Source organism: Myripristis murdjan, chromosome 11 (assembly GCF_902150065.1).
Source record: "Myripristis murdjan chromosome 11, fMyrMur1.1, whole genome shotgun sequence".
NCBI lineage: Eukaryota > Metazoa > Chordata > Actinopteri > Holocentriformes > Holocentridae > Myripristis > Myripristis murdjan.
The window spans coordinates 473,391-492,433 of NC_043990.1; the positions used below are offsets into that span (position 1 = coordinate 473,391).

At 47.1% G+C, this 19,043-nt stretch overlaps 1 protein-coding gene across 1 annotated transcript; it reads right to left on the minus strand.

Moving 5' to 3' along the window:
• Window positions 1–919: 919 nt before the first annotated feature.
• LOC115367842 (uncharacterized) lies at window positions 920–18,938 on the minus strand. The gene is made up of 8 exons (XM_030063790.1): window positions 18,694–18,938; window positions 14,642–15,508; window positions 11,455–11,652; window positions 9,445–9,604; window positions 8,801–8,982; window positions 6,909–7,198; window positions 5,179–5,530; window positions 920–2,694 (listed from the first exon to the last, which is right to left on the minus strand). The coding sequence occupies exons 1-8, from the start codon at window positions 18,860–18,862 to the stop codon at window positions 1,469–1,471; spliced, it is 3,444 nt and encodes a 1,147-aa protein (XP_029919650.1). The 5' UTR covers window positions 18,863–18,938; the 3' UTR covers window positions 920–1,468.
• Window positions 18,939–19,043: the final 105 nt, after the last annotated feature.

Sequence of the window (19,043 nt, forward strand, 5' to 3'; positions counted from 1 at the left end):
GGGGGAAGCTGCGCTGCGACCCGCACATTTTACTCTGCACACAAGAGAGCGCACGGCCCGGCCGCCATCTTGCCGCTTCTTCTTCTGTGGTGCTGTTTAACAGCGGGTTGGAAAACAGCGAAGGTTTCGCGTTACCGCCACCTACCGGACAGACGAGGCAAACATCGTTTTTATTATCAGTAGTATTATTTATAGAAGTAGCAAACGTTGTAGTAAAAATAGTACTACTACTAGTTGTAGTAGAGGTAGTAGCAGCAGTAGTAATAGTAGTACTAGAAGTAGTAGTAGTTGTAGTAGATGTAGAAGCAGCATCAGTAGTAGTAGTATTAGCAGCAGTAGCCGTAGTAGTACTAGTAATAGTAGTAGTAGTAGTAGTAATAGTGTGTTGAGTCATTTGTTTATTGAAGGTAGGCACTAACAGACAGAAGCTACTTTTCAAAAGTTTTCATTAAAATCAACAAAACCAAAGAAAAAAAACAAACGTGGAATAAAACGTCACTTTACAAATAAATTCTCTCTCCTTTTTTAATTTAATCAAACACTGTGTCTGTGTGACGGGACAAGCACCGTGTGAACACATCAGACCGGGGCTTTCTGCGCATTTCATCTGACACATGAGAAACTAAAGCCTTCACAGAGTGAATGCAGTGAGGATGATCACTGGTCCTGTTCGCTGTGAGGTCCAGACCGGAGGGGCTGTGAGGTGACCTTCACAATAAAAGCTCATTTATTTCTAGAGATTTCCTCAGTTCACCAATGAAGTTCAATATGAGCAACACTATGCTAATTACCCTGCGCTGTGTGTGTGAGCGCTGTGTGTGTGTGTGTGTGTGTACACACAGCCGTGATTTGATTGACACAATGGCCGTGAAAACCAGTCAGACTCCGCCTCTCCACGTGAGAGACGCGACACGTTTCCCATCATCTGGTTACAATTTTATTTCCCTTTTGAGTTGATTTGAATTTCATTTAGTTTTACAAAAAAAAAAAAACAGGAAGTTGCAGCGTGTTGTCCTGAATGACACAAACTCACAGCTTTACTTTCAGTTTGACTAGATTTAAAAGCTTTGGAGGTGTGTGTGTGTGTGTGTGTGTGTGTGTGTGTGTGTGTGTGAGTGAGAATGAGAGAGAAAGAGAGAATTTGGCTAATTCACTTTATCTTTTGTTTTTTTCAAATTTTCTGGCAGTATTTTTGTTTTTTGCATTTTTTAAAAACATGATGTTAATTTAACATTTGTTAATTCAAAGCAAGGTTCATCTTGGCATTTATAATTTATAACTATAAGTTTCTGACAATTTTCAAGTTCTCGACACATGAATATCCGCTCCAAATGGCGGCTGGTGGTGTGTTGGATCTCTGATGATCAGTAGCAGCTTGAGTCGATCCCTGATCTCCACCTGCAGCCTCAGTGAGGAGTTTCCTTCTTGATGATCCTGAAGGGTCTTTCCTTTCTTGTCCTGCTGCTGCTCAGCCGTCCAGCTCCACCACCAGCTCTGCCACCTCCCCGACACACGTGTGGGCTTGGAGGAGCGCCGGCTGGCAGAACGCTCTCCCACACGAGCTGCAGCTGAGCGCCTCCTCTCCGGCGTGCACTCTCATGTGTCTCTTCATGTTGAAAAACTGACTGAACTTCTTTCCGCAGGCACTGCAGCTGTACGGCTTCTCCCCCGTGTGCGTCCTCATGTGGCCCACCAGTTTCTCGTGTTGGTTGAAGCGCTTGCTGCACTCGGAGCAGCTGTATGGTTTCTCCCCGGTGTGGATCCTCGCGTGTCTCTTCAGGTTCCCTTTGTCGTGAAAACATTTGCCACAAACCGAGCAGCTGAATTCTCTCTCGCCCGTGTGGGTCCTCACATGTTTGATCACGTCTGTGCTGCTGCTGAATTTTTTGTCACAGAAGCTGCAGCTGTGCGGTTTCTCTCCGCTGTGCATCCTCATGTGTTTGACCAGCGTCCCCCGCTGGTTAAAACTTTTACTGCAGCCCGAGCAGCTGAAAGGTTTCTCCCCCGTGTGGATTCTCACGTGTCTGATCAGGTCAGCGTTGCGCCTGAATCTCTTCCCACAGAAGCTGCAGCGGTGCGGTTCCTCCTCTCCGGCGCACTGATGTCTCCTGACCTGGTCCCATCGGTAAAACCTCCTCCCACAAACAGTGCAGCTGAAGGGTTTCTTTCCCGTGTTAAGTCTGGAGTGTGTGTACATATTGGACAACTGAGACAGTGTTTTAGCACGAGCGCTGCAGCTGTACGGTTTCTCTGCGCTGTGGAGCCTCATGTGTTTCTGCATGTTGGGCTTCTTCTGAAAGGCTTTACCGCACACTGAGCAGCTGAACGGTTTCTCCTCAGTATTACATCTGTTATCACTTTGGACTTTATCCTGTGAGTCTGAACCCGCCGGAGCTTCTCTGCTCTCCTTCCAGTCGTCCTCACTGTCTTCAGTCTCTGCTTCAGAGGAGTCTGACGTCTCGCCTTCAGCAGCTGGTTGGAAATCAGCAGCTGGATCTGAGTTCCTGGCTGAGGGCTGAGCTTCCTCCTCATCATCCTCACTCTTCACAGGGAACGTGGTGAGATCCTGAAGCTGCTCCTGATTGGTCCAGAGCTCCTCCTCTTCCTCTTTAATGTGTGGGGGCTCTGGCTCCTCCTGGTCCAGGCTGCTCTCCTCTGTCTTGACGGACAGCTGCTGGACGTCTGGAGGGAAAACTGAAATACAGACAGAAAGGAAAAAAGAAAAAGAATCTGTGAGGAGGGAAAAATCAGAGGGTTTCAAGTTTTATTTATTTTGAACTGTCACTTTGTTGTCAGTGACCCCTGATTGGTAATCCGCTACAAACAGCGTGATACTCGCACTGGACATCCCCTATCAAACACTCAGGATCCAGATAAAAGACAGGACATCACATGGAATAAATGGCATGAAAAAGCAGGATAAAGGATTGTGGTTTCAAAAAAGAAGGCAGCTGTGCCAGGGTCTCCTAAAAACTTTATGATTTCATTTTCAGAGTCATCGAACAGATTTACACTTGAGATTTCTCCAAACAGTTTGGGAGGTTTTGATTCCTGCAGCCACCGACATTTCAGCTGCTCCACATCTTAAAGAAACCTAAACAAAAACTTCAAGAAGAAGTAAATCTCTCACAGCATCATTCTGGGCTGCTTGAAGTGAAGCTGCAGTAAACTTTTATTTGTAGTTTCACCACAAGTGTGATGTTTAGGACTGTGCAATATGACATAAATCTCATATATACCCCATAATAATATATAGGACAATATAGCACATTTTCTGTTAGTTACATGAATAAATAGTTTTTATTAAATGACCACATGAATGGACCAATTTCGTATTACATCTTGAATTACATAGTTGACAAATAAAAAAGGTACCTAATCATAAATTATCATTTTTTTTCCTTTTATTTGGAAACTTTGCACCAATTTTGAGTTAAATCATAGACAAAGTGCAAAACAGGACTCTGTATAATAGAGGTGTTGTGACAGAAGGAGTCTGCAAATGCTTCCTGATGCCAACACAATTTTTTTCCCAAGCAACAACTGCGCCATGAACGCACCATGTGGAGTGACACATGTTCAGTCATTGACCCAGGCCAGGACTGTGTGATCTGCACAAACTTAAATATGACAATATCTTTGACTAAATACTGCGATGTCGATACCGTAAGAACGACCTCAGCAGATATTTACATATTTAAGAGAGTTTTTGCTAAATAATCATCAGTGATGAGGATGTGATGGCCAGGCAGGTGGAGACAAATAAAACAGCTACAACAGAAAATTGCATTTCTATAATCTAATGCAGCATTTAAAACCAAGAAAAGTTTTATTTTTCCCCCCACTTTGACAGAGCCAGGCTAACGGCTACCATAGATTTCAAGTGTTTATGCTAAGCTAACAGAAAATGCTACCCATAGCAACTGAACCAGTGGAGGTCCAGAGGTGGAAATGGTGTCCAACATCTGGTCTCAGTCTGGGGAAGTCGGGGAAAGGAGACTTTGTCCAAATTGGTGGAATATTCCTTTAATGACTCCTCACCAATGAGAAGTGCAACGGCATTTCTTAAAAATGTACGAAAGTGAACCCGTGCTGTTCTCAGTGTGACACTGAGCAGGACGAAAAGTCAATGACATCACAAATGCTACGTTAGCATCTGTGCAGGTCTGCTCTCCCAGTTCACTGTTAAACACATTTAACACCAAAAGTGGCGTTAGCACTTAGAGAGGCTAGGCTAACGACATGCTAACCACACCAGCTAACAGCCGGCAGGGTCCGGCCCGCGGCCCCGGAGCGGCCCGCGGCCCCGGGGCAGCCGGGCCTGACTGACCTGCTCTGTGCAGCCTGACTGACTGACTGACTGACTGACTGACTGACTGACTTGCTCTGTGCAGCCTGACTGACTGACTGACTGACTGGCTGACTGACCTGCTCTGTGCAGCCTGACTGACTGACTGACTGACTGACCTGCTCTGTGCAGCCTGACTGACTGACTGACTGACTGACTGACTGACTGACTGACCTGCTCTGTGCAGCCTGACTGACTGACTGACTGACTGACTGACCTGCTCTGTGCAGCCTGACTGACTGACTGACTGACCTGCTCTGTGCAGCCTGACTGACTGACTGACTGACTGACCTGCTCTGTGCAGCCTGACTGACTGACTGACTGACTGACCTGCTCTGTGCAGCCTGACTGACTGACTGACTGACTGACTGACTGACTGACTGACCTGCTCTGTGCAGCCTGACTGACTGACTGACTGACTGACTGACCTGCTCTGTGCAGCCTGACTGACTGACTGACTGACTGACTGACTGACTGACTGGCTGGCTGACTGACTGACTGGCTGACTGACTGGCTGACTGACTGACTGACTGACTGACTGGCTGACTGACCTGCTCTGTGCAGCCTGACTGACTGACTGACTGACTGACTGACTGGCTGACTGGCTGACTGACCTGCTCTGTGCAGCCTGACTGACTGACTGACTGACTGACTGACTGACTGACTGACTGGCTGACTGACCTGCTCTGTGCAGCCTGACTGACTGACTGACTGACTGACTGACCTGCTCTGTGCAGCCTGACTGACTGACTGACTGACTGGCTGACTGACCTGCTCTGTGCAGCCTGACTGACTGACTGACTGACTGACTGACTGACTGGCTGACTGACCTGCTCTGTGCAGCCTGACTTGGGGCTTCAGCAGGATGTTGAGCAGCTTCCTCTGGCGGCACATCTCTTGCTCTGCCCGCTCAGCTTTGTCTTCGTACTCCGCCACGGTTTTCTCCAACAGGCCGACAATCTCCTCCGCGGCCGCCGTCAGCCGCTCGGTGAGCAGCGCTCTCAGCTCCGGGATCTCAGCCGCTTCTCTGCCTTTTTCCAGCAGCAGCAGAAAGTCTGCAGCAGCGGCGCTGATCCGCTCATGGACCGACACCCTCAGCAGCTGCAGCGGCAGCATCTTCCTCCGCTCACACACACACACACTCACACACACATACACACACTTTAACCCGCACACACACGTTTACCAACACACACTCTTTAACCCGAACACACACACACACACACACACACACACACACTTTAACCCGCAGACCAGAGAAAACACATCGGCAGCCACTTGTTTACTTCCGGTTCCGGGTCGAGCAGAGAGGCTGCGACGGCCTTTCAGTTTAAAACACAGAGCCAGAGGAGGGGCGATAATCTGAGAAGAAACTCTGAGATTTCTTAGATTAAATTCGTGAATTTATGAGAAAAAAACAGTGAAACCGGTTTGTCCTCCTCCTGTGGATCCAGTCTGAAGGAAATCCTGCTGGTCTGAGTCCAGAACCCCAACCTCCTCCTCAGCATCTGGACTCTGAAGAGACGTTGCTGTGACTTGGGCCGATTCAGAAGAAAACAATCTGCTGATTCTGGGTCAGATCAGCAGGATCTCCTTGTTCCTGTAGAATCTGCTGAGATGATCAGCTGCAGGCCTGAGACACGGCCAGCAGGGGGCAGCACAGGTGGAGGCTCGGCCAGCAGGGGGCAGCACAGGTGGTTCACCGGCCAAAAAAAAAAAAAAAAAAAAGAAGAAGTAGAAGAAGAAGAAGAAGCAGCAGAAGTATTTTCCTAAGTGATCTTTCTTTATTGTAATTTTTCAGGAAACTAGTTGTAAAGTATTCATTAGCATCAATTCACTGGGATTTTAAATACAAACACAACTGAGAGTATTTCTTGTTAAGTTCATAGAAATACAGTTTAACATAGAAACCCACCAACATGGAAAGGGGAATTCTGTTTATTTACATTTAAAAACCAAAAGGAATACCTTCCCACTAAGAAATAAAATAAAATAAACCCAACAGGACCCCCCCCCCCCCCCCCCCCCCACCCCCCCACACACACCCTTCTATTTAATGTATCTTCTTGCTGACATGACAAAGTCAGTACAACAACTGAAACACATAACAAAAGGTAATAAAATAAAACGAAAAATTAAGGCTAAAAACTGGAAACTACAAGCCTCCCTAAAATGAATTAAGGATGTTGTCAATTCATCCATTCCTTTCTTTGAGTCTTCATCATACATCAGACTGTCGAAATAATCAAATGATTTAAAACATTCATATGTAAGAACATTTAAAATGAGCATTTTCATCATCATCATCATCATCATCATCATCAGCGTCTATATTGTTTTTTATTGATGCTTAATTTAGCCAGGAAGGTCCAGTCGGTCTCTAGCTGTGATGTTCCACTCTCACTGAGACTTTTCCTGGTAAAATCTTTGCGGTTCCCGCAGTGTGAACATAAGGCAGCATCCTGTCAGTGAAAGTGTGTGTGAAGGTGTGTATGTGTGTGTTGGTATCAGGATCAGAGAAGGTCAGCTGTCCTCTGTTCCAGTCCAGATGAACTCTGACCCTCTGGAGCTTCTCCACTGAGAGAGCAGAGACTTGATGTGGTAAAGTGAATGCAAAGTATTTATGATCATCAAACACTATACCCCATAAACCCGACCAAATGTCTCGCTTCCTCTGGACAGGCTCTTCTATCACGCCCAGCGCCCAGTATGGACTGTCTCCCACCTCCACGTCCCAGCTGTGAGTCCGTGAGATGAAGATCTCAAATCCCAGGACAGCACAGCGGAAGTTAAACCTCTCTGGGTTGTCAGGAAGTTTCTGTCTCTGTCCTCGTCTCACGCTGGTCAGATCTTCAGACAGGACGAGTGTTGGACCAGCAGTGTTGGGGTCCAGAACCACAGGAGTGTAGGAGACCACCTCCTTCATCTTGTCCCAGACGCTGAAGCTCAGGTTGCCCAGGTGTTTGGCCTCGTCTATCAGAGCTCCTGAGAGCAGCTGTGGATCCTCCAGCAGGGGGCGCTGGACTCTCTCCACTGTAGCCTTGTAGTTGAGCAGGAATGAGACGTCTTCAGCTCTCAGCTCCTTCTCTATGGCTCTGATTGTGTCTGAAAGGGCTGCTATCTCTCTGCTCAGAGCCTCCGTCTTCTCCTTCATCGTCCAACTCTTCTGCTCCTCTTCCTCCCTCAGAGCAGTGATCCTGGCCTCCTCTTCCTCTTGGAGAAACTGGTGAAGCTTCTTAAACTGCTCCTTAATCTGCCTCTCTGTGCGTCGGGCCTGGACCTTAATGTGCTCTGCTGTTCCATCACAGTTTGCTTTAACTTTATTAAAGAGCTCCAGTTTCTCCTGGAAGGGCTTCAGTGATTCCTGGAGTTCCTTCTTGTGGTTTCGTGCAGCTTCGTTGACGGGTCTGAATCTGTGGTCGGTGTGAGTTTCTGAGTCTCGACAGACGAGACACACTGGCTGCTGATGGTCCAGACAGAAGAGCTTGAGTTTCTCAGAGTGCAGACTGCAGAGGAGCTCTGGCCCTGCTGAAGCTCTCTGGTCTCTCTGCAGTAAGAAGGCCTCACACAGGTTCTTCAACACCAAGTTAGAAGGTGGATCACTCTTTGAAGATCTTCTCTTACAAACTGGACAGTCTTTTGTTGGTTTCTCTGTCCACCAGCTCTGCAGACAGGCTCTACAGAAGCTGTGGCTGCAGGACAGGAGGACAGGATCTTTGAAGACGTCCTGGCAGACAGGACAGCAGAGATCCTCCTCTGACATTTAGAAGAGAAAAACTCACCAGACCAGTCAAACAGGAAGTCAGTTGTGGTTCCACTCCCTGCTCTAGAAAGTTCCCTGTAAATTCTCTTATTTTGAGTTGTGGCTTTTTAAAAACTCACAGTCAGCAGGTTGAAGCGGCAGCATTCCCAGAGTTCCCAGTATTCCTCCTGTAGTTCCTTCCTCAGTGGAAGTCATGGGTTTGGTCTTTAGATGAATCTTATTTTTTGTCTCTTGGTGTTTGCGTATGTGTGTGTGTGTGTGTGTGTGTGTGTGTGTGTGTGTGTGTGTGTGTGTGTGTGTGTGTGTGTGTGTCTTGTCCCAGTGACCAGTGGAAGAATGGCAGACTGTGTCCTGGGTTGTCTCAGGTGAGACAGGTAAGGGGCGGAGCTTAAACGCTCAGCTGGGGGTCAGCCAGGTCAGTGCTGTGTGGTCTCTGAGGGATCACCAATTTGGATTTGGATTACCAATTTGACTGATTGATTGGCTTTGATATGATTTTGATACGACTCAACCACAAACTCTCTCCAACATCATGAGATGGGAAGCGGATCTAAGTCCCCTAGTTTATTTCAAAATCAATTTTAGAAAATATAGTGCTGAAAACGGCATTTTAAGGGATAAATTATATCAAATTATATTTTTCATATCTTAAATTGAGGGGGCGGGGCCTGCTGGCGGTGTGACGTCACGCCTCCCCGGGCAGGAGGAGCGGCGGAAGAGGAAGAGAGGAGAGAAGAAGAGAGACGGTGGAGGTTTGTGCAGAGTTCCTGTCGCTGCTCGCTCTTCTCTGGTCAAAATGTCCACCATCCAGGTCCTGAGAGCTTTCGTCAGCCAGCGGCTGAGCGCGGCGGTGGAGGACATTTTCGGTTTGCTGGAGACAACAATAACAGAGTACGAAGAAGAGATTGAGCGCCAACGCAGACTGCTGGAAGATGTTGTTCAGCCGGAGATCCGGATCCACAAAGCGGGTTGGTAGCAGGTTTTTGTCCGTTGTGCCGCCTCCGCTGCTCTCATTAAAGTCCCAGCTCAGCGCCTCCACATGATCCGAGCAGCTGCTGCCTTTAAAGCCGCGGACTGAACAGCAGGGACCCGGTCCGCCTGCTGCTGCTGCTCGCTAGCTAGCGGCTAACAGTTAGCTTCCCAAACATGTCCTCCTCAGTCACTTTGCTGATGGAGAACATTCAACGTTGTTCAGCCGCTCCCTGCTGTTCTCCCTGCTGTTTGTCTCTGTCCCGGGACAGCTGCTGAGGACGGGACGGCTGTGTTCGTCCCGCCGTTCTGTCCTGTGGGAAGAGAACGGCGGGACGAACCAGACTCCGCTCAAAAATCTGACACTTGGATGTTGTTTTGGCTGCGGACGCGTTTCCTCAGCAGCTGGAACAGGACTGAAGGCGCTGCAGGAGCCACGAGGGGGCGCTGTGCAGCTCGGCTGGAGCCACGAGGGGGCGCTGTGCAGCTCGGCTGGAGCCACGAGGGGGCGCTGTGCAGCTCGGCTGGAGCCACACACACAGAGCAGCGCTCATTTGGTTTAGATAGAGATAGATAGATAGATACTTTATTCATCCCGAAGGAAATTCAGTTTTCAGCAGTATCAGCAGTACAAGATTAAGTAAATAAAAAAAAAAGAATAATAAAAAAAAGAATAATAAAAAATAAAGAATAAAAGATGACACTCGAGATCTAAAATCTAAGTACCCAATGTGCAAAAAACAATGTGCAACCCCCCCCCCCAAAAAAAAAAACAAAACAAAAACTGTGCATCGATGTATACAGTGTGATTTATTACAGTGTAATTACAGTGCAGCTCTTGCTGAACCAAACGCAGAACATTTGGTCTCCAGGTTCTCAGCAGAGTGAAGACTCGCTCATATGATTTGTTGTGTTTAAAGGCCTCAGGGGCCTCAGGGGCGTTTAACACTGAGCGCTGATGTGAGGGTCCCACATTAAAATCATGTGAAAGGGGCTCAGCGGCTTATTGAAAGACAACTTGGGCACCAAGGAGATGAAAAAGCTGGAGAACCGCTCCATTAGAGAACCTGAGGAGGCAAACACATTTCCACTTTGCTTATAGAAATGATTCAGGTGCAGAACGAGGTTATTATAGTTCAGTAGTTTTCATTGCTTTTTATTTTAATTTGTTTTTTAAGGCGAGTTTGCTAGTTCAGTAAGTTTATTTTTTGAAAATGCTTAGTTTTAGTTTAGTTTTTATCAGTTTCAGTGTTAGTTTTTTTAAACTTGGGGTATTTGTCAGGGTTGAGATTGAAAAGGTCAGAAAAAGTTTTGTGTAAAAAAAAAAAAAAATCTTCCCAAACTGAGGATGGAGAGAGACAAGATTTCAGATTTCTTGTCTCTGCCTGCTATATAAATATTTGGTCTATGTACTGATTTCTTCTCCTGTGTCTGATTTCATGTCTCTAATTACAAGCAACATAATAATAATAATGATAATGATAAACTTTATTTGTATGTCACAAAGTGCTTTCCATAACAAGTAAAGATGCACACCATCAAGATGAGAGCATGAAACCCACATGACCTGATGAACCTCATCATACAACAGATCAGCCTGATATCATCGCTCCAAAGATGAACACTGTTGATTTGGCAGCTGATTTTGATTTAATATCAGTCTTGTGACAAAAATTCATAGCAGTTTTAGTCACATTTTAGTCATCTGAATGATTGTTAGTTTGAGGAGACGAAATCTACAGAAATTTTAGTCAAATGCATTTTGTGATTTTTCAAATGAGATCAGCACAGTGACTTCATGGAGCACGCAGATGATTTTAGCTGCTTTTTTTGTACTTGCTGTGATTCTGGATATGAATATACAGATTTCTTGTCCAATATGTGATGTCTGCTTTGGCAGTACTATTTCATAATAATAATAATGATAATAATAATACATTTTATTTATATAGCGCTTTTCAAAGAACTCAAAGACACTTTACAAAAGAAATATAAAAATCAAAGAAGCAGTACTCAGGGCAATTTTATTGCATGTTAGTTTTGCCAGTAGAGCTCCTCTGATGAAATTCTCAGCTGCACTTTCTGTCAGCGAACATGGAGCCAGGAGGCGAGGCGAGGTTTTTGCTTTAACGGCTTCTTGTTTGTGTTTCAGTTTCACCGTCGGCCGCCCAGCAGCTGATCGCCAGCAAAGAAGACGTGAGCCAGGAAGCCCCGCACATCAAAGAGGAAGAAGAGAATGAACTCTGGACCAATCAGGAGGCAGAGCAGCTTCAAGATCTCACCACGTTCCCTGTGAAGAGTGAGGATGATGAGGAGGAAGCTCCGCCCTCACAGCTTCATCAGAGCCAAACTGAGGAGAGCAGAGGGGCGGAGCCTCCAGCCAGCAGCTCCTCTGAGCAGATGGAGACAGAAGCTGATGGAGAGGAACCAGCCAGGAGCTCAGATCCAGCTGCTGATTTAGAGCCAAGCAGTGAGCCTGAAAGTGAGGAAGAGCCCGAGACTGAAACCAGCGAGGACGACTGGAACGAGAGCAGAGGACCTGCGTCGGGTTCAGACTCGCAGAGTGAAGCTCCTGCAGGTGGAAACAGATCGAACAGTGAGGAGAAAGCATTCAGCTGCTCAGTCGACGGGGAGAAAGATCATCAGGAAGGCAACATGACGACATTCCTGAGACTCCAGACGGGACATAAAAAATTTATTTGCTCTGTCTGCGGCAAGTGTTTCCGCCATAAAGCGGAAATCAAAAGACACATGATCACCCACACGGGGGAGAGACGATTCAGCTGCTCACTATGCGGCAAGTTTTTCCGCGATAACGGCGACATAAAGAGACACATGAAAATCCACACGGGGGAGAGAGAGTTCAGCTGCTCGGTTTGTGGAAAAAGCTTCCGCGATAAAGGAGACTTGAACAGACACGTGAGAATCCACACGGGGGAGAGACCGTACAGCTGCTCGGTTTGTGGCAAAAGTTTTAACCTGCAGGGGACGCTGGTCAGACACAGGAGGACGCACACCGGAGAGAAGCCGTTCAGCTGCTCGCTTTGCGGCGAAGGTTTTATTCAGCATTTTTACCTCAGAAGACATAAGTGTGCCGCAGAGAGCAGCGCAGTGAACTAGGAGACGCTCTGTGAGCCGGCGCTGTGCTGAGAGCTGCAGCCTCAGGGACGGCTGGAGGACACGTCCATGTCTTCAGACTGTAGGGCTGACTCCTGCTGCTTTCACAAGATACTGGCTCACGACATTTTTGCTAATCAGTCATCAGTGGATATGATGACCAGGCAGGTGGAGCCAAATAATAACAGCTACAGTCAGATAGCTTAAGATAACTGTCTTTACTGTAATGCAGCCTTTAAACCCAGGAGAGGACATCACTTGTGCCATGTCACAATATTACAGAATCTGTAATTGGCTGAAAATAAGTGTGACGACTGTTTGAACCAGAAAACCATCCAGAGGCGTCTCTCCTGTGCAGCTCCAGACGGGACGTCCTGCTGCTGCCGAGGCTCCAGCTGGGTCTCGCTGTGTGGACAGAGGACAACGTCCAACGCCTAATCCACGCCGTCTGACCTCATGAGGACGTTATGAGACACAGAGAGAGAGCTGGCAGCGGGACAGGCCCGCCAAAAACTGAACAACCTGAAGAAGCTGAGGTGTACGAGGCAGGTGAAGCACACGACACACAAAGTGACGTCCAGAGGAGACAAACCCTGAGGTCTGGAGCTCTGCAGGAGGTAGCTGCTCTGCACACTGTAACCCCTCACTTCCTGCTTCCTGCTTCCCTCTGGCGTGCAGCATTCACACTGCTGAATCTCAATCTCCTCCCTGAGCCCTGAGCCCTCACTGACTTAAGGAGCTGCACCTGGGAAGTGACTGAGTGTGTGAGGCTGCAAGGCGCTGAAGTAGTGAAAAGGGAATGGGACAGCCCTTTGATTGGTTGTCAACAGCGATGCATCATGTTTCTCACAATCGCAGCTTTGGGACTTTTTATTTTATGTTTTTTATTTAATTTAATTATTTTTATTTTCTTTTTATTTCACAAAAGGCATTGATGAGCTTGCCAAGAGCTAAAAAAACAAATATGCATTGCCTATCTGCTGATTTCCTTCGTTTCTGAAGGCCATCTTATATAAAATATTATACTCACATGAGAACTTCTTCTTTTTGCGGTATCACTGCTGATTGCCCCCTCCATGTTTTTGTTTACAAATTCGCTCGTTTCACTTCGCTTTTATCGCGGCCGCCAGCTGGTTTCCCCAGGGGAATCATGTCATACATCACAATGCAATGAACTATGGGTAATTCCCTTACGCTAAGTCTGCAGAGATGCCCACTTACGGAAAGGGTGCATTAAGGGCTCAAAAAGTCCGCGACAGATCCCTCACGCACTTCATGATTTGTCAATGGGACCCTAAGCCCTCACGGACTGAGCGGGAGCGCGCCTCAAAGTCAGTGAGTGTGTGAGGGTGGACACTGGGATTGGGCCACTGAGGCGGTGTGTGACGGGTGGGTCACGGGGTCACGGGGTCATGGGGTCACAGCGTTTTTCATGTTGGTTTGTTTGTTGTGTGGAACAAACTGCTGCCATCTCAACAGGAAACACCCAGGTCAACAAAGCTTTTATAATCATCAAAATAAATATAATAATAATAATAATAATAATAATAATAATAATAAATGCTTGATAAAGAGCCTTTCTCTTGTTAAATCATGTTCTGCTCTGAAGTTTTGTTGAAGAATAAGAATAAAGTTTGAGTGAAAAACAGTGAAGACCTCCAGTCTCAACGTGAAAGGCAAATATATATATCTATATCTATATATAGATATGCATACACACACATATATATGGTAATATTTTTGTCCTGTTACATTTAATAAAATATGAACATATAAATGCACATAAACTCAGTCACCAAAAGGAACAGCACATATAAAACACATTCCACGCCTCTGCCGTTCTTCTCTATAATCTGATGATTAACCCCTTCACTGCTGGGCTCAGACTGAACAAAACAAGTCCCAGACTTCTCAGACCTCACTCTTGGATTTGTTTTAATTTCTTTTTAAACATAAAAAGTGTACAACACATTTTTAATCGAGCGTCCCAGCTGTCCCACACGGACAGAGGACAGAGGACAGGACAGACTACAGATGGAAAGACAGAACAAGATTGATCAGCCTTTTTGATCAGGACTCATGATGTTTCTGCTGCGGCGGAGAGATCAGACAGCCGTTTAACTTCAAATCCTGCGAGAAGAGCGATTTATTAAAGAAATCCACAAAGACATAAAAAAGATAAAAGCTCTGGATTTTTTTTTTTTTTTTTTTTTGAAGGTTGGATTGCTGCCTAATCGATCTCTCTCAAACACACTCAGACTCTTAGATTTGAGCCCCTATAATCATACAGAGACGGACAGAGAGCACATAATAAGCAGGAGAAAGATTTTTCTAATTATAACTCTGACAAAAAAACACGTCACTGTTCTAGCGGTAACACGTTCTTCTTCTTCTTCGTCTCTCTCACATCAGCCTGCATACAGGAGGTGAGAGCAGCCTTCAGGTGTGGCTCCGTCTCTCTCCGTTACCTGGGCGGGTTGGAGTGAGACAGACGGGCTCGTGAGGCTCCTCCGGTCTGCTGCCCTCGTGCTGATGAGCAGGGCAGCTCTGAGCGGCGGGCGGCAGGTAGAGCTCCTCTCCCGTGTGCGACAGGAGCTTCATGTGTTTCACCGCCGTCTTCTTGTGCTTGAACGTCCGTCCGCACACTCTGCAGCCGAACAGCCTCTCGTTGCTGTGAGTCCGCATGTGTTTCTGCAGATTCCCGTTGAGGCTGAAGCCCCTGCCGCACACCGAGCAGCGGTACGGCCTCTGGCCCGTGTGGACCCTCATGTGGTCCAGCATGTTCGCCCTGACCACAAACGCCTTGCCGCAGACGGAGCAGCCGAACGGTTTCTCCCCCCGGTGCCTCATCATGTGTCTGTTGAAGTCTCCTTTCCGCTTCAGGCCTTTACCGCACACGGCGCAAACCCACACCTTCTCCTTGGCGCAGTTTGGCGCAGGGCGGCCCACGGGGCTCTCCTCGGTGTTCGTTCGGTTCTCTGGGAGCTCGTTCTGCGATTCGGAACCCGCCTGAGGTTCTCGGGTCTCCCTCCAGTCCTCATCGCTGTCTTCAGTCTCAGGTTCAGAGGAGTGTGAGGAGAGGAGCTGGCTGCTCTGATGAGGCTGTGAGGGCGGAGCTTCCTCCTCATCATCCTCACTCTTCACAGGGAACGTGGTGAGATCCTGAAGCTGCTCTGCCTCCTGATTGGTCCACAGCTCCTCCTGTTCCTCTTTAATGGGCGGGGGCTCTGGCTCCTCCTGGTCCAGACTGGGGGTCTGCTCCTGCTGCTCAGGGGGAACTTCTTCTTTCCACACCAGCGGCCGAGGACCGTCTGACAGGACGGAGGAGAAATGAAAGAATCAGTTAGAACACAGAAGCCTGTTGGAAAGCTTTTATTTAACCCTCAATTAAAAATTCACGTTATATATATATATTTTATTATTTTGGAGGAAATTTTTATAATTTTGTGGTAATTTTCTTATCGTTTAACAATAAAGTGCTCTATCTGAATTTCTTTTCTGTAATTATCTGATCATTTAAAAAAATAATTTTCTAGTAATGTCTTGACAAATTTTCTAATAAATCTGTGAGCGGCCAGACAAAAAGAAAATTACAAAGAACAAAACAATGAAAAGTCCCTGTGGAAATCCAGGGGCCTCGCCCAGGGCAGGGACTCTGGGGCCCCCCTGGAGCCGGGCCAGGGGCCGTGAATGGAATGGAAAAAACTCTAAATGTTGATTTTGTGTGTGAAAACTGCTCAGGAAGGTTGTGCTGCCAGCTGTGATAAGTGACCAGTTAGTCAGTAAACTCATCCGTGTTGTGTTTACTGACTTTCATAAAATATGAACTCATATTGCTGCTGTTGGACTGGACTGCACTTTACTGACAGCTGTTTCCACTATTCTGCCCCCCCTCATGTATATAAATAGGGAGGACAAAAAACTAGAAACCCCTCTCAGTGTAATGCAGTCCAGTAGCAGACCTGCAAACTACAACCTCAGTAACAAACACAGAATTAAAGAGACACATTCTGCACAACGTCAACACAAACTGAACATTATACACTCTGATAAAAGGCAGGAGGAGACGCAGAGTGTGTGTGTGGTTCATGCTGTGAGCTGGACACAGGACAGCAGAGTGTGTGTGTGGTTCATGCTGTGAGCTGCAGCTGACTGTCTCCCCCGGGGATCAGTCAGGTTTTTCTGATCAGCTGTGCTGCGTTCAGGGTTTGGGGCGACGCTGGAAACACACGCAGTTTTGTTGGCAAAAAAAAACAACAACTATATTTCTGAAGGCACTGAAACAACGTATCAGCAGTTTCTTCCTTACAAAAGAAAAAAAAACTATGAAAACAATAGAAATGTGCAATATTTATTTATACACATTTTGTTGCTGATTGTTTTCTGTTCTCGTTTTGGTTTTGCTGCATTTCTCTACTTTGCGAGACTTTATGTTTTATTGTTTTGATGCTTCATCTGTCTGGAAGTGATGTTACTTTCTTATTTGTCTGTTCATGACTTGAAATAAAGATTTACTGTAAGAAAAAAAAAAAAAAAAAAAAAAAGGCGTTATGGTCCACCCTGGAGATTCGACGTTACAAACTGAAAAACAGGCAGACGAGGGATTTTGCTCCACATTTACAGAGCAGAAGGGCTTATGGGTAACACACCTGTGTGTGTTTCTCGACAGTGATGCAAAACTCGACAGGCTGTTACAGTCGTACACACCAGAAATATGTCAAAGTGTGTGTGTGTGTGTGTGTGTGTGTGTGCTTGTTTAGCTACTGAGAAACTACAGCTCTCGTCAGGACAGTCGGGGTTGGTTTTTTGTGGATTATGTTCATGTTCGGGTCGGGTTCGGTCACAGTGGTATTATTTGAGTGAAAACTGCTGGACCTGCCGTCTGTTCCTGGCAGCCTCCTGTACAGCGCTGGAGTTTACATGACGACACTGAAGGCAACACGTCTTGACCTGGAGACGGAGGACGAGCAGAATCTGAGACTCGGGTCGCGTCGTCGTCCCTCGTCCGTGTCTCATCCGCCACAACCCTGCAGAACAACACGCCTCGAGGCGTTAGCGGGTCCCTGTTAAGGTGGAACCGCATGGCGCCCCCTGCTGGCCGGGACCGGGTGGCAGCAGCTGTCAGACTGGGTCCAGCCTCATGGACTCACCTGGTCCCCCCAGTGTTTACCTGCTGCAGCAGATCAGGGCCTCCGGCCTGTCAGAGCAGCTGCTCCTGTTGTGGGGAGTCACTGTGGGCTTGTCAGGAGAACGGGCCTGTGCTGAGGTTCTGTGTGGAACCCAGAACCCTGCAGCCCAGAACCCTGCAGCCCAGAACCCTGCAGCCCCGACGCCGCCACAACACTCCTGACCGCTGGCAGGAAGTTATTATCAGAGGAACCAATCAGAAGGAGCTGCTCTGCCTCAGGCTCACCACACCTGGTGCAGGTTAGACTCAGGTGAGAATGTTTAATCTGGTTCTGAAAGGCTTCAGGTTAGGGTCGGGGCTGCTTTAGGTCTGGTTTAGAACAAAAAAAAGCATCTTATGCCAAACATAAACTGACAGATTTAACAGGGAAAAAACTAATAAACAAGGTGGTTTTTTAGTCACTTCTGCGTGTATATTTTTATTATTTATATTTTTATTATTTTTTTAAATTTTATTATTATTTTTTATTTAAGTTTTACTGGTTACTGGCTTGTATCGGTTCTTTGGTTTTGGGCTTTTCCTGTTTTCTATATGAAGTTTTGAGCCATCAGTGCTGCAGAGCTGCGGGGTGTTCTGAGCACACTGAATGGGATGGATTTGAACAGCAGGGCCTTGAGGCTCACACAGAGCCGGGATTGTCCTACATCCCATCCTGCACACACATCGTCCCGGCTGAGAAACACACACGTGTTTACCCAAACCAACAGGCTGGATGTCAGCACAGCCCCTCCTGAGGTCCCATCAAATCAAATCACAGAGCAACACACAAAAACCTTTACCTCATCAGACTTCTCAATCAGAGCAACTGAATATAAAAACAGTGCAATATATATTTTATTAGTGCTTCACATATTTTATGTGCAATATATATTTTATTGGTGCATTTTATAGTTTATTGGTGCAATATATATTGTGTTCTTGTCTTTACAGTACAACTACCTCACCCTGTTTATTTACCTTCAGCAGGATGAATGTCCTTAATGTTTCTTTGATGTTGTCTTTAAACTGGCCACTGAAACACATGCAGCCCTGCACAGCTCGCTGCATTTCCCTCTGCAATGACAACAAAGGCATTCTGACTCTGAGTCTGAGTCTGACTCTGAGTCTGAGTCTGAGTCTGAGTCTGAGTCTGAGTCTGAGTCAGACCCAGAGGGGGGGAGGAGCTAAGCGGTGACTCACGTGGTGGCACGCGGCTCCACGCCCGGGTCAGGATTACGATCACATATAAACTGGTTATGGCTCAGATTAGGGAGAGTATGTTAATGCAATGTCCACACAAATCTAGTGAACCGACGTGTGTGTGTGTACCTGCGGTGTGTGTGCGCCGCACAGCGTCCAGCAGGCGGCGCTGTCGGCGGTTCTCCTCCTCGTACTCTGCTATCGTTCTTTCAAACAGCCCAAATATCTCCTCAGCAGCCGCAGCCAGTCGCTGCTGGACCAGCGACCTCAGCTCCCGCACGTCCCGCACGTCCCGCATCTGCCCCTCCGCCTGCCGGCCGCTGCCACCAACTACACGAGCCGCGTGCTTCCGCTTCCGGGGTCGAGCAGCGTGACGACAGAGAGGCGGAGCTGAACACAAAACTCTGGAGGACACCGACACTAATACGTCACACTCTTCAAGATAATCAGCTGAAGACAAATAAAGACAAACTGATATG

Excerpts from the sequence above, each read along its gene's own strand:
- LOC115367842 (XM_030063790.1), bottom strand. The coding sequence starts at position 18,862 with ATGCGGGACGTGCGGGACGTGCGGGAGCTGAGGTCGCTGGTCCAGCAG. Across the intron at positions 11,653-14,641 it reads CGGAGAGAGACGGAGCCACA|GAGCTTCACTCTGCGAGTCT; the intron begins CCTGAAGGCTGC and ends TTCCACCTGCAG. Across the intron at positions 9,605-11,454 it reads AGAGGAGCTGCTGGCTGGAG|CCGAGCTGCACAGCGCCCCC; the intron begins GCTCCGCCCCTC and ends GTGTGGCTCCAG.